The 16017-nt window shown below is 45.6% G+C and overlaps 1 protein-coding gene across 1 annotated transcript in view; it reads left to right on the top strand.

Moving 5' to 3' along the window:
- The first annotated feature begins 4514 nt into the window (after positions 1-4514).
- Positions 4515-16017, top strand: part of sphkap (SPHK1 interactor, AKAP domain containing) — a 138197-nt gene continuing 126694 nt past the window's right edge. Inside the window, exons 1-2 of the mRNA XM_078204122.1 lie at positions 4515-4615; positions 7922-8094. Of these exons, the coding sequence (XP_078060248.1) occupies positions 4515-4615; positions 7922-8094 (274 nt within the window). The remainder of the gene's footprint in view (positions 4616-7921; positions 8095-16017) is intronic.

Below are 16017 nucleotides of genomic sequence, written 5' to 3'. Positions count from 1 at the left end.
GACAGCTATATGAACGGAGTGGGAATGGAGGGATACAAAAGAGTGGTCTAGTTTGGACCAGGGAGCGGCGCGGGCTAATTGTTCCTTGTTTCTCGTTTCAAGGCTTCATTCTATGATCATCTTGCTGGTGCCAGTACAGAGCGAGACTGCGGATAGTTGGGAACCTGTCTCGGGGGCAGGGAATTCATATGGTGTTCGTGGAAGTGGAAATGACTAGGGTTGGGAAGCATTTTCCGATCAGGGCCATTGTGATCTCCTGGACTCGTTTCGATCGCCTCAGGGGGTTGGAGAGGAATTTCCCAGATTTTTTTTTCCCCATATTGGCCCTGGGGTTTTTCACTCTGGGTTTTCGCCTCTCCCTGGAGATCACATGGTCTGGAATGGGGGGGTGGGGGTGAGTTAATAGGTTGTAATGAACAAAGCATCGTAGCTGTGAGGGACAGCTCGGTGGATAGGATATTGGTATGTAGATAGGCTGGAAAATTGGGCGGGGATCCTGGATTCAGGATTCAATCCTGGACCGGGGAGCGGCGCGGGCTTGGAGGGCCGAAGGGCCTGTTCCTGTGCTGTATTGTTCTTTGTTCTTGTTTGTACTACCTCTGAAGACCACCTCCACCCACTCTGCCCCTGCCCCCCCTCCCCCTCAGTGTCCACACAATTTTCTCTCCTTTAAATAGACACATTTTTTTGTGTGTGTTCCCAACGCTTTGAGAGAAAACGATCATTTTTAATTCCCCCAAATCTCCGTATAATTGCAGCCAGCAGCAGGCATTATGACATCAGTCACTGATGACAGATGGTAGCTAAGTCTCCGCAGCAAGCAATGGCTCTCCTCAATTCGATGGGAAGCATTCCTTTGAAAATTTGTCCTCACGGTGCGGACAGATTGACAAAGTGACTGGTGCCGCCTTCGAGAAAGTCAACAAAATCTCTTCGAGAGGCAAAGTGCTGCAGATTGCTGGAAGCCTGAAGATTCTGGAAATACTCAGCAGGTTTTGAGGCACCTTTGGAGAGTGAAACAGAGTTAACAGTCCAGGCCAATAGCCTTTTCATCAGAACGTGGAGATCAGAATGTGAACTTGAGTTCACCAACCTGAAACATTAACCCTCTCTCCACAGGTGACCCACTGAATATTTCCAGCACTTTCTGCAAGATGGTAAATTCTCTGCTGTGTTTACACGAGGCAGACATTGAATCTTGGATGTAAATCTGATTTTCTACCAATTCCAAATCTCTATTGTTATTTACACTGATTTGGCACATATATTTTACAACACTGATGAAAATTGTCATTTTCTCTCTCCCTAACAGTGCTGTGAGTATACCTACACCACAGGGATGGTAGCACCACTGCCTTCTCAAGAGCAATTAGGGATCGGCAATAAATGCTGGCCCAGTCAGCGATGTCCACATCCATGATTGCATGAACAAAAAAGAACAAAAGTGATAGTGGAAGGTACAACATGCAAAAATGTTCACAGCTGCATATAAAGAACAGAATGGTGATTTAGAACATAGAACATAGAACATAGAAAGCCACAGCACAAACAGGCCCTTCGGCCCACAAGTTGCGCTGATCATATCCCTACCTCTAGGCCTATCTATAGCCCTCAATCCCATTAAATCCCATGTGCTCATCCAGAAGTCTCTTAAAAGACCCCAACGAGTTTGCCTCCACCACCACCGACGTCAGCCGATTCCACTCACCCACCACCCTCTGAGTGAAAAACTTACCCCTGACATCTCCTCTGTACCTACCCCCCAGCACCTTAAACCTGTGTCCTCTCGTAGCAACCATTTCAGCCCTTGGAAATAGCCTCTGAGAGTCTACCCTATCCAGACCTCTCAACGTCTTGTAAACCTCTATCAGGTCACCTCTCATCCTGCGTCTCTCCAGGGAGAAGAGACCAAGCTCCCTCAACCTATCCTCATAAGGCATGCCCCCCAATCCAGGCAACATCCTTGTAAATCTCCTCTGCACCCTTTCAATGGCTTCAACATCTTTCCTGTAATGAGGTGACCAGAACTGCGCGCAGTACTCCAAGTGGGGTCTAACCAGGGTCCTATAAAGCTGCAGCATTATCTCCCGACTCCTAAACTCAATCCCTCGATTAATGAAGGCTAGTACGCCGTACGCCTTCTTGACCGCATCCTCCACCTGCGAGGCCGATTTAAGAGTCCTATGGACCCGGACCCCAAGGTCCTTCTGATCCTCTACACTGCTAAGAATGGTACCCTTCATATTATACTGCTGCTTCATCCCATTGGATCTGCCAAAATGGATCACTACACACTTATCCGGGTTGAAGTCCATCTGCCACTTCTCCGCCCAGTCTTGCATTCTATCTATGTCTCGCTGCAACTTCTGACATCCCTCCAAACTATCCACAACACCACCTACCTTGGTGTCGTCAGCAAACTTACCAACCCATCCCTCCACTTCCTCATCCAGGTCATTTATGAAAATGACAAACAGCAAGGGTCCCAGAACAGATCCCTGGGGCACTCCACTGGTCACTGACCTCCATGCAGAGATTTGATGGAATAGAATGTGATGTTATTCAAATGATAATGCAATAATACACGCTGATGTTCTATGCCCTGTCCCCTTCACTTCCCATCCCCTTACTGCCCAAAACTATAGTGCAGCCCTGGCTCAATTTTCCCTGCAAACTTTGGCTCAAGATCTGTCCTCTGACCCTGCCCAGATCTGTCATATCACATGTTTCTTGCTCAAAAGAAAGGGTCGAGAGCTTCAAGTTTTTAGGTATCCAGATCACCAACAACCTGTCCTGGTCCCCCCATGCTGACACTATAGTTAAGAAAGCCCACCAATGCCTCTACTTTCTCAGAAGACTAAAGAAATTTGGCATGTCAACTACGACTCTCACCAACTTTTACGGAAAGTATTCTTTCTGGTTGTATCAAAGCTTGGTATGGTTCCTGCTCTGCCAAAGACCGCAAGAAACTACAAAAGGTCGTGAATGTAGCCCAATCCATCACACAAACCAGCCTCCCATCCATTGACTCTGCCTACACTTCCCACTGCCTCGGCAAAGCAGCCAGCATAATTAAGGACTCCATGCACCCCGGACATACTCTCTTCCACCTTCTTCTGTTGGGAAAAAGATACAAAAGTCTGAGGTCATATATCAACCAACTCAAGAACAGTTTCTTCCCTGCTGCTGTCAGACTTTTGAATGGACCTACCTTGCATTAAGTTGATCTTTCTCTACACCATAGCTATGACAGTAACTCTACATTCTGCACTCTCTTGTTTCTTTCTCTATGAACAGTATGTTTTGTCTGTATCGTGCACAAGAAACAATACTTTTCACTGTATACTAATACATGTGACAATAATAAATCAAATTAAAAATCAAAATTGAGCAGGAAAAGACATATGGGGAATTTTCAAACACTCACCCCAAAACCAGAGAATCCTACCCGAGGTCATTGGCGGACTCTGTGAAAGCCTGAGTGGCAATTTTATGGTGTGATACCTTGACTAGCTGTTGCGAAATATTCATGCCCCAGTTTGTATCTTTGAATGCACATTCCACAGTATCCATGGTCTCTCTAATCTTTGAAATGTTGACCAGGATTTTTAGTATGGTGGGGTTTCCCCTCCCTCCACCGGAAGAGATGTGGAGAAGGCATCACTGACTGTCCCACCGCTTTTTAACGCTCGGGGTGTTAATTGGCTGGAGGCAGGACTTCAGCCCCTCACTCAGGAGGAGGTGCTGCCTGAGGGAGCTCTCTTGTCTCAGCAACACCAGCAGCTGCAGTGGACTGTTCCTCAAATTCCCAGAGGCTAAGTCCTGGGAGTCCATGGCCCAGTAAGTGCGGGGGTCTCCGGGTGAGGAGGGGAAGTGAGGCCCGGGGGATCAGCAGAGGAGGGTGAGGGGTGTTGGTGAAGAATCTGGGATGGTGGATGGGGCACCCACAGCGCAAGACCTTGTGGGGAATGGGATACATACCAAGTTGAAAGGAGGCTGTTAATCGAGGTGTCCAACCCCCATTCTAGCCTGAGGCCTGAGCAGGATCACTTTCCAGACCTCTCTCCTACCCATAATCCCCTCCTGCCAGCCTGGAACTTGAGACTGGGTGGGAAACGGGTCCTCAAGTGGTATTAATTATCCAGATAAAGGCCTGAATTGGGGCAAAGGTGGGTGGGCCAGCCTCGGCCTCACGGCCCCACCATGAAATTGTGGAAAGATCCAGGCAGACAGAAGCCCACTGGGAAGGTGACCTGTGGATTTTACAGACACCCTCCACCTATAAATGCACCGCCTGGGGAATGTAACATTCTGACATGGGGTTAGACGCACCCTCCTGTGTGCACTGGCACTGTGATGGGAAGATGAAAGGACAACAACACTCATGAAATGGGGCTGAAATTTCCCAATAGTCAATTCTTCCATACACAAAATAAGACCCTATAGCTTGATTCTAACAGTAAGGATCTTGTCAGTGGTTCATTTCATCCTTGATTTCCAACAACTCCTTCAACATGACAGGTTCCATGTGCTGTGTTTTGGTCTTCTCATCCAACATCACAATGGCAACTTGTTGTGATGAACTCCTGAAGGAATCATCTATTGGGGGTGAAAAGTAATGTATTTACTTCATTGGGATTGGCTAATGATGAGGAATATATCACAATGTAATTTTGTAAGAATCTGAAGATCTGGGTGACTCCCCATCCCCTCTCCAATTACGATCACACCCATCTTTAGTCTTCACCTACCAGCCTCTCAAACCTGTTCACCCACCTCCCCCAAACCCTTCATGCCCCTCACTGGAGCCTGCAGCTCAGGCCCTCCTGATACCCTGGACTTACCTTCAGTCCAGCCTCCATCAGCTCCTCTTCTTAGGAGATTGGCTTAGGACTTGGAATTTGGACCTGTTGGCCATGCGACTTGCCTGCAGTTCTCTAAGGCTAGGCTTTCTCCCCAGATAGGGACAGAAGTCTCGTCTTCACCCAATTAACCTCGCCAAGTGTTAAATGGCTGCAGGGCAGCTGGTGTTGCTGAGGATGCATTCCATGCCAACTCTTCAGCTGGTGGGGTGGAAAAACCCACCACCCGAACTATGTGTGTATAATTATGTGGACATGTGCTATTATAATGTACATTGTATAATCTAATGGTAGCTCAATACTATTTACTAAATAAAAAATATAATGGTACACCATAGATTCCTTAGAATGGTATCAGGATTTTTTTAACAAATCTTCTCACACACTTTTATTTCCCCCTTTGGTGAATAGTGGGGAGATGATGGAAGGGCTCCCAAGCCCATTGAACTACACTATTCCATGCTCAACAAGTCCTGACTTGAGGCTTAAACCCGGTGCTTCTGGCCCAGATGTTGGACACTTTATTGAGAATGAGCTGGAGAGTTATGCAGGAGAATTGAGAAATTATGGTTTTATTCACATGAGCTCAAAAGGTTAAGGGAAAACCTAATAGATGTACTCAAGATTATGAAGGGCACGCTAAAGTTGCTGAGGTTCAGGTCAGAAACTCCACAGTTTTATGAAGCCCACCTCATCATAATTTTTGCACCTTGAATTTGGTTCGGATAAGCATGATATGGTTCACCTCAGGTATGATTCAAATGACCCACTAGGGAGCTTTTATCAAACAAAGTTTATTTAAGAATATAGTTAACATGCATGGAAAAAAAATTAACAATAACTTTTATCAATTACAAACAAAATCAAAACATTCACAATAATGTATAACCCTTAACCAATATATCTAAGATGTTCCAATCAAAACCACAACTTCCTTTAAATAAAACCCTTTCCACAGGTTTAACACAGCAATGTCTAATGCTCACGTGATACTGGAACTGAGTCCTTTGGATGAAGGCTGTAGTTCTCTTGAAACACTCGAGACAGTTTGAAGTCAGAACAGCTTCCCAGAACACCAGGGAGACTCTCTGGTCAAGCCACCACCAGGAAGGCTTTCAGCTAAACAGCAGAACTTTCCAAACCAGGGAGAGAGAGAGAGAGAGAGAAACATTGCTTTCAGTCTGATGTCCACTCCCTTCTAAAAAAAAACTAAAACCTGCAACTCATAACTGAAAATGAAAGAATTCCTGTCATCTCACCTACAAACATTCTTCCTCCTGACAATGCAGGGCCATAAAACTAATTCCCAGAGTAAAAATAAACAATCCCCATTGAAAATCACTGAAAGAGCAATGAAAGGACTCCTCGTAGACAGCTCAGCAACAATGACATCAGATAAGGCTGTGAGCATATTTTTTTTTTAAATCTTTTAACGGAACACTAATGTCACAAAGTAACTAATAATAGATAATTCTACTCAAGACAATAACAAGAAGATAGATAATCACAAAAAGAAGTGAAAGGAGCAGTTAGAAAAAGTCCTTACACAGAGGAAGGTGAAAATGTGGAATTCTTTGTCATGAACTATTTTTCAAATAGAATCCATAAAATCTTTTACAGGAGACTTAAATGACTGCCTGGGAAAGACTAGGAAATGAGCCGGAGAGTAGGAGTAAACGAGATGGTTTATGTAGAGAAAAACACATGTGAAGACTTGAAAATTGCCTTATTCTGTACAATGACATTATTTTAACTTGAGAAACAAAATGGCTTGATTGAAATAACACTCACCAGTGTAAAGTGAGAGATGGGTCAGGTCTCTCTTCCATAGGTTGGAACACTGGAATCTCCTTCTTTTCATATCTTAACAGTCCAACTTGCCCTTCCAATGTTTCTCTTTGCCATATCCGCACCTTGCATTGGGTCTGTTCTTGGATATCATTTTGTTCCAAGAACCATGATCGTTTCACATCCGGGACTGTTGAGTAATACTTGGAAAACTACTTTTGCATTTTTTTAAAATTACAAACCAAGTCTGTGTACAATAGTGAATTGATTTTGGAACCTGGGTCCAAATGTAATTTTCAGAATTTTGTGATCAGTGTGATCTAAAGCACCCAGTGGCACTAGCATTCACAGTAAGTCATTGAAACTTACAAAATTCTCAAGGGCGTGACAGGGTAGATGTGGCTAGGATGTACCCCTGGCTGGTGTGTCGAGAGCCAAGGAACATAATCTCAGGACAAGGCCAGTTAAGGCTGAGACGGGGAGGAATTTCTTCACTCAGAGGATAGTGAATCCCTGGAATTCTCTAGCTCAGAGGGCTGTGGAATCTCAATCACTGAGCATGTTCAAGACAGAAATTGATCAATTTCCAGATACGAATGGCATCAAGGGATCTGAGGATGGGCCAGCAGCGGGTGGGCGGGGTGGGGGGGGGGGGCTGGAGGGGAGATGGCATAGTGACAGATGATCAACCATGATCTGGTTGAATGGGCCGCATGGCCTACTCCTGCTACTATGTTCTTTTGTTCTTGCGTGCATCTTTGGAAATTGTGGCTGCCCAGCATGTGACCTTTCATCCATTTTTATCCATCTGCAATCCCAGTTCTAAAGATCGGTATAATGTTATCTTCCATTTCTATTCTATGGGCAGGATTTTCCAGCTGCGCTCACACTAAAATTGGAAAATCTTGCCCGAGGTCAACAGACCTTTGCATGGTGCATTCCCCCTCCCCCCCCCACCCCCCCGCAACCCCCCCCCCCCCCGCTCTCCCCCACCCCTGCCCACTTTGATTTCCACGGTGAGTGGGACGGGAAAATTTCCCCTTTTACTCCTCGTCCCAAATTTACAATCTTACAAGTTTCCAGATTGAACTCTGTTTGAACTATTTCTGCCTAGCCTCCTGACTCGTCGGTAACCTCCAACAGTCCCCTGTGTTCTTCTTCACAGTTTGCACATGGCAGCTCATTATGCCTGGTGGTTAGGATGGTAAATCGAAATACATCAAACTGACTGCTGAGTGCATTTGTGCATTCTCTACTGATGACATTTCTAGTGTCATCGTGATGGATGATAGAGTAGAAATTACTGGCTGGGATTCCTTTTCCTGTACGAATCCAAAATATGGCCCATGGGCTTTTCCGGGAGACCAGCCTTTCAGTCATCTGGAGTCTTTGACCAAATGCAAGGATGTGATAAAATGCTGCGGATATTTCATGGGTGATCAAGGTAAGTATGTAAGATGCAACTGTGTGTTTAACGTGTGGACTCGATACTCATCAAAGATTGAATCTCAAACACAGACACAAGTTTAAAAATACCTGTGTATGGCAAAGTAGCTTGACAGCATTGACCCAAGGATGCACGAGCACTCTACCGGAGTACACAGTCTGATTAGACTGGACAGTTTTTACACTCGCGGTTTCGCAACAGCAAAGAGAAGGAATTCTTGCCATCCCCTAAGGACAGGTGAAAAGCGTTTGGCTCGGCACAGCCAGTTACACCGCGTAAACAGATTAGGGATTACTGCACTGTCGCTGTAGGCTGTACATCACATCGAACTGCAGGAACATTCAGAGCAACATGCCTTCAATGTGAAATGCAAATTTTTAAATCTGTTCTTTCCAAACACTGGGGAGAAATGGAGCAGTTCGCGAGTGACTCAAACACTTGGGACAGGATTTTAAACCCTGCCAAATGACTCAAATGGGTGTCAGAAGCCCACACTGAGGGTAGAATTTAATGCCCCCACTCCCCTCCCTCTCTCAGTGGTGGGCTTGGCGGTGGGAGGGTGCAGGGTGGATATCCTGCCATTTACCCGCCTCCACCCAGTTAAGTCTGTCCTTCCCACTCAGACATTAATTGAAGCATTAAACAGCTTGCCCCATCACCGCTAATAGGAAACCAATCCTCAGAGGCATACAGGTAACCTAACCCGAAATGCAAATCCTTCTTTCTGGCATCATGCCTGATTCTCAGTGCCTGATTGAGGTAACTGGCATCAAGGTGGGGATGGGTCATCCCACCCAACCCCTTCCCCCTCAGTCAGCAACTCTCCCCCCACCCTGTCCTCATTCACCTGAAGGCAGGGTCCCTCGGGATCCTCGACTTTCTGATGGGTGCAGTACTGGCAGCAGCCACGCCCCCCCCCCCCGATAGCGCTGATGGGCAATGGAAAGCTGTCTGCCTCCGATTGGCCAGAAGCTCTCAGTTTCTAAATCCTGGAAAAGGCCCAACACCAGTTAAACATCTTAATTTTGTGGGCCTTTCCCAATGCAGGTGACATGGGGCTCCCACCAGTTCTTCAGACAGTGGGCAGGACCCCCGTCGCTGATGTTAAATTTCATTCCGTGTGGGAAAGAGTCATTCAGTTATGATTTTCCCTGAATTGGCCAATTAATGACCGAAGGACAGGCTTGTTGTCCAATTAAGGATGGCAGGCAGCCTCTCAAAGGCAACAGGAGGCCTTATGCTTCAGAGCACTGACAGGGTACCTTGGCAGATAAGTGAGGGAGGAGGCACCCAAAAATGGAAATGCCATCTTTTCCAATTAAAGAGAAATCTACTCTGAGAGTGTGGCGGGAGTTACTGAACCCTCCCTCAGGGCAGCTAAGCTTGTCTGGAATGCTGCCCTGTAAAGATGCACTTTCACAGACTTCATTAGTTAACACAAAAGGTAGTTATTTATTAATGACAATTGTACAGCAGCCTCATGGCTTTAGCTGGTTCCCAAAATGTCTCTTTGCCTAACAGACTCTCTCACCAGGGGGGTGATTCCACACTGAGTCCCGATTGGTCACACAGGTCATGTGACCCTTACTCTGCTGTGTTGCCCTTAAAGAGACAATCTCCAAATGCCCTTCCCCCACCCCCTCACCCTGCTCTATTTCCAGGCAGCTACTGTCCCATTTATTTACGGGGACCTAGAGGGTGACTGGGAAACCTTAACTGGCCTCCTTCAATAGACCAACTTGCAGTGCAAACTCCATGCCTACCTCTTGTCCCCAGTCCTGCTGGGGCCCAAAGTTCCTGTTCTAGATCCTCACTTTCATTCCAAAACTTTGGTTAGTAGTATATTGCAATGAAGTGACCTGGAACATCAGTCCAAAGATGTGCAGATTAGGTTGATTGGCCATATTAAATTGCCACTTAGTGTCAGAGGAACTAGCAGGGTAAATACATGGAGTTACGGGGCTAGGAGCTGGGTGAGATTGTGGACAGTGTAGACTCGATGGGCTGAATGGCCTCCTTCTGCACTGTAGGGATTCTATGCTTCTATGATCAAACATAAAGGATAAGGTGGCAATTCAAGAAGAAAGCTCAGTTAGCCGACATACACAGAATTATCAATAAAAGTGTAAACAAAAACAATGAACACACATCTCAAACTTGTTTTAGATTTTCCAGCAAACCCAGTCACTGAGAAACATCACGCAATATTGTCAAAGTACACATTAAGTAATTACAAAATTCCACGATCAGTAATTGCCCTGTGTTTTTGTGCTAATTTTTAAATGTTATAATGTTTCTGCAACTTCTATTATTTTTGGCTAATGTTTCAGTTGATGGATTAAACAGGAATTAGCCTCAATCAAAGTGCAGCAGCAACCATATCAATTGGCATGATTCAGTAACGTGCTACAATTATAAAAATATATTGCAACAATTTCAGGTAGAATGAATGATAATTAGTCTCACTCACATTGTCAAGTTCAGTAACTACCCAAGATCACTTCTGCTCACCCGCATTAACTATTTGGAAGAAAAAAGTCCCGGCAAGCGCAGGAAGAAGGGATTTTGAATTCAATCCTCGGCACTTGCGATATTTGCCAGTGTGAGTTTCCATGGGGAGTTTTCCCGTTCATCTTCTCTAACTTTGCTAAGGAGGCTCGGAGGCACAGTGGTTAACACTGCTGCCTCACAGAGCCAGGGACATCGGTTTCAATTCCGGCCTTGTGTGACTGTGTGGAGTTTACACGTTCTCTCTGTATCTGCGTGGGTTTCCTCTGGGTGGCTCGGTTTCCTCCCATAATCCAAAGATGTGCAGGTTAGGTGGATTCGCGATGCTAAATTGCCCCTTTGTGTCTCAAGATGTATAGGTTAAATGGATTAGTCATGGTATAGGGCAGGATGGTGGGCTTGGGTAAGATATTCTGTCAGAGTATCAGTGCGGACTTGATGGGCCAAATGGCCTCCTTCTGCACTGTAGTGATTCTTGGCACAGTGGTTAGCACTGCTGTCTCACAGCACCAGGGACCTGGGTTCGATTCCAGTCTTGGGTGACTGTGTGGAGTTTGCACATTTTCCCCATGTGTGCATGGATTTCCTCCGGGTGCTCCAGTTTCCTCCCACCGTCCAAAGGTATGCAGGTTAGGTGGAATGGCCATGCGAAATTGCCCCTTAGTGTCCCAAGATGTGTACGTTAGGGGGGGTTAATGAGATAAATACGTGGGGTTACGGGGATAGGGCATGAATAAGATGGTCTGTCGGAGAGTTGGTGCAGACTCGAAAGGCCGAATGCATTGTCAGGATTCGATGATTCTGTGGATTCTAAGAATCAGGAAAATCCTGGAAAACTGGCATTGGCGACACACACACTATTTCTCCAGGTTTTTGTAGCTCTTCTGCTGAAATTACAGAGGCCAAGTGGATGAAACTCTATGAAAATTCACGTTTTTTGTCATCCAAAGTTCTCTGATGGTGACTCTCTCTCGTTAAGGGAGTCAATGGTTTCTTGACCAATGGAGAAATGCAGAACCCATTGCAACACCAGAAAATTAACATTTATTCCAAGGTCTGCAGAGATGTTCGGTGGTCACACTCTTGCTTCTGAATCATAAAATTAATGGTTCAAATCTCACTCCAGATTCTTTTGAATACACAATCTAGGCTGACATTTCAGTGCAATACTGAAGGAGTCCCACACTGTCGGAAATGCTGATCTTCACATGAGACATTTGACTAAAGCCTGGCCATCCTTGTGAGGTGGGTATGTAAGATCTCATGGTACCATTTCGAAGAAGAGCAAATGTGTTCTGTGTGGTATGTTGCAAGGTCTAAGTATTTTGTTATATTGCGCTCTCTGCTGCCCTCTCTGTTGGGGAAGTGTAAATAAAATTAGTTCAGTAATAGCGGCAGACCATGAGTTCACATGTTAACCCTTTCTCAATGCAATATACAACATTCTTCCCACTATTCTGGCCAACACTTATTCTTCCACCAATAGCAAAAACAGAGGCTCTGATCATTATTTGCTTTTGCGGGATCTTGCTATTTACAAATTGGTGGCTATGTTTCCTACAGTAACTGAGCTTGGCTGAAAAGCACTGTGAGACACCCTAAAAGGATGAAAGGTGCCATACAAATGCAGGGTATTTTTTTGCTTTCTTATATCAACTTTGAAAATGATGGTGCGATGTGGGGGGACGGGGGGGGGGGGGGGGGGACGGGGGGGCGGGAGGAGCTTTGGGGGAAGTTGGGGGATGCATAGCCTGGAACAGTGGTCCCAAACCTTTAACATTCCGTGAACCCCTTTCATAAAAATGTCAAATCTCATGAACACGTCCTAAAAAGAAATATTTTCCAGGATTTTCTCCTCATTAATATTAAGAGCAGCAACAGTGTTAGTTTGTGTGCATCCCACCCTGGCTATTAAATAAACCACCTTACATATTTTACTCGAACAGCATTGTGCGATATTATTAATTTGACAGGAAAATCTCCCATTATTTATTTATAACACTGTGCAGACGACAACCCCGATATCAGTGACTGCCTCAGCCCTCATTAATCTGCACATTGCAGTATTTGCACACTATTTAATTTTGTGGTACTAAACATTAAAAGTGATCCCTATAACCACCCCTACAAACCCAACCTATCACCCCACCCCTTAACCACAGTCCTGCACCCCCATATAACGCACCCCTCATCTTAACACCAATTCCCACTCCTCATGTTCCCCCCCCCCCCCCCAACACAAATTCATGTCCTCCCCCCACTCTCCCACACCTCCTCCGGGTCTAAAATGATTAAGGGACTGGCCAGCCTTTGAGCAGATAATTAGGAACACTCTCAGTTGCCACTGGTGTTGATTTAGGCTGTTCAAAATCAGAACTGTGAGACTGCCGTTGGCCAGAAAGCAGGGCAGCAGCTCGACTGAGCTAGAAAACAAACTTTTGTTCAGGTCCTTACTCTGGATGCCGTCACAACACCAAGCCTGCAACCCCCTCAACACCACCCCTCCCCACCACTCCTGCCAGCACCTGGAGTATGGCACCATCTTTTATTTAGTCATTCATGGGACATGGGCATCGCTGGATGGCCAGCAGTTATTGCCCATCCCTAGTTCCCCAGGACAGTTAAGAGTAACATTCATGTAGGTCAGAACAGGTCGGGATTTCATTCCCTAAAGGATATTAGTGAACCAGATGGGATTTTCCCACAATCAACAACAGTTTCATGGTCATCAGCAGATTCTCAATTCCAGATATTTTTTAATTGAATTCAAATTCCACCATCTGCCATGGCAGGATTTGAACCTGGGTCCCCAGAACATTTGCTGAGTTTCTGGATTAATTGTTTAACGATAATACCACGAGGCCATCGCCTCCCCATTCCCAGGGTCTGACGAAGGCAGTCCAATATCCTCACCTTGCCTTCAGGAGTCCAGACAAGAGGTCAGAAGATGAAAGGAAACACAGAAGACATTAAAATTAAAATGTAGGTACTTATCTGAGAGTTCCACTCCAACAGGCATCAACTGCACAGGACTTTGAAGTAGATAGACATAGCATGCCACCGACGCTCTCCAGCACCAACTCTTGGCTTGAGATGTGAGGCAAAGCTCATTCTATTGGTTTAATTATTGATGTTGTTCAGATCAACAGCAATCATTGGCCAAGTAGCTTGTCAATCTTGCTAGTATATATATCTGATTGGCTGCTTTGGACATTGGCCATTCTGAACGACAGGCTACTCTCAAACCGACCATTGAGATTAATTTTGGCAGGCAGGTACTTCTGCATGAGTCATTACCGGACTTTTCCTGCGAGCCTCCAGAAGTTTACAAAGCACAATTTGGGAGTTACTGGTCTGGAACCAGGGGACACAGTTTAAAAATAAGGGGGTCTCCAGTTTAGGACTGAGATGAGAAGATTTTTTTTCCTCAGAGTGTGATTGGTCTGTGGAATTCTCCTCCTCAGAGAGCAGGAAATATTGGGCCATTGAATAAATTCAAGGCTGGATTAGATTTTTCATAAAATGGGCAGTCAAAAGGTTATTGGCCGGGGGTGGGTTGGCGGGCAGGCGGACAGGTGTGTGAAGTTGAGTCCACAATCAGGCTATGATCTTATCCAATAGCAGAGCAGCCTTGAGGTGCTAAGTAGTCTACATTTACTCCTAATTTATGTGGGGGTACTTGTGCAATATATATAGCCATTTTTGGTACTTAGTTTTAATATGGCAATGGTGTATGCTTTGGAAAAGACTTGCTATGAAGGATGAAGAATGGAGAAAATATTGTTACAGAAGTAAATCTGGTCATGGAATGGCAATATGATGGAGCAGGAACAAAAGTTTAAAGTTTATTTATTAGTGTCACAAGTAGGCTTACATTAACACTGCAATGACATTACTGTGAAAATCCCCTAGTCGCCACACTCCAGCACTGTTCGGGTACACTGAGGGAGAATTTAGCATGGCCAAAAGCACCTATGATGTGGAGATGCCGGCGTTGTACTGGGGTAAACACAGTAAGGAGTCTAGTAACACCAGGTTAAAGTCCAACAGGTTTATTTGGTAGCAAATACCACTAGCTTTCGGAGCGCTGCTCCTTCGTCAGATGGAGTGGAAATCTGCTCTCAAACAGGGCACAGAGACACAAAATCAAGTTACAGAATACTGATTAGAATGCAAATCTCTACAGCCAACCAGGCCTTAAAGATACAGACAATGTGAGTGGAGGGAGCAATAAGCACAGGTTAAAGAGATGTGTATTGTCTCCAGACAGGACAGCCAGTGAGATTCTGCAAGTCCAGGAGGCAAGCTGTGGGGGTTACTGATAGTGTGACATAAACCCAACATCCCGGTTTAGGCCGTCCTCATGTGTGCGGAACTTGGCTATCAGTCTCTGCTCAGCGACTCTGCGCTGTCGTGTGTCGTGAAGGCCACCTTGGAGAACGCTTACCCGAAGAGCAGAGGCTGAATGCCCGTGACCGCTGAAGTGCTTCCCCACAGGAAGAGAACAGTCTTGCCTGGTGATTGTCGAGCGGGAGCACCTAACCAGCACGTCTTTCAGACTGTGGGAGAAAACCGGAGCACCCGGAGGAAACCCACGCAGACACGAGGAGAACGTGCAGACTCCGCACAGACAGTGACCCAAACTGGGAATTGAACCCGGGTCCCTGGCACTGTGAGGTAGCAATGCTAACCACTGTGCCACCCTACTACTTATGTTGTTGAGTTTCCTATGACAGATATACATTGCTCTGTTTCCTATAATGGAGACTTGAAGGTAATGCTGTCCTTTTAAAAGGGCTGCTGAGGCGACACTCTCGCCATTTGGAGGAGTCTGAATGGAGAGAATACCTTTCAAATTTTAATTATCTTTATTTAAAAAACTACTGTTTGCCGGGTATTTTTTTTAACCTCATCTCGTTATAAAATTAATTTCACGGTAGAAGAGTTAATCCTAAGGAAGGCAATGCCATATTTAACATATACAAGGACACAAGATGTACGTCAGCTGAGCACCGATGCCCTGCAGTCTGTTGTAGAAGGTTATGGGGTTTCACTCCCATGCCTGAATGCAGCGTGTTCTCTGTGTGGGATGCTTAAGCACTGTCACATGGAATCATTTTACTTGCTGTTGCTTAAAGACAGTGTCACTGCTGCTGGCTGTGCAGAGCTAAGTACAAGCTACTGTGGTGTAGTGCTTCAGAGGGGGAGTTTTTTCCAATGCCAGTGTGATCTTCAAATCAATAGAGGTGGGAAGGATAATCACCATTGAGGACTTTCCTATGTTTTACTGTGCTTGCTTCTTCTGTGAGAGCATACAGCCGGAGCCAGTGCATTTTCAGTAATTCAGCGTGTGATGGATCGCAGTAGCCTCCTTTCTGTACCGGGGTACGTAGCTGTTTCTTCTTGTAGAGC

This window comes from Mustelus asterias, chromosome 3 (genome assembly GCF_964213995.1).
Source record: "Mustelus asterias chromosome 3, sMusAst1.hap1.1, whole genome shotgun sequence".
NCBI lineage: Eukaryota > Metazoa > Chordata > Chondrichthyes > Carcharhiniformes > Triakidae > Mustelus > Mustelus asterias.
The sequence above is the reverse complement of the archived record's forward strand: the minus strand, read 5'-3'. Positions and strand labels throughout refer to the sequence as shown.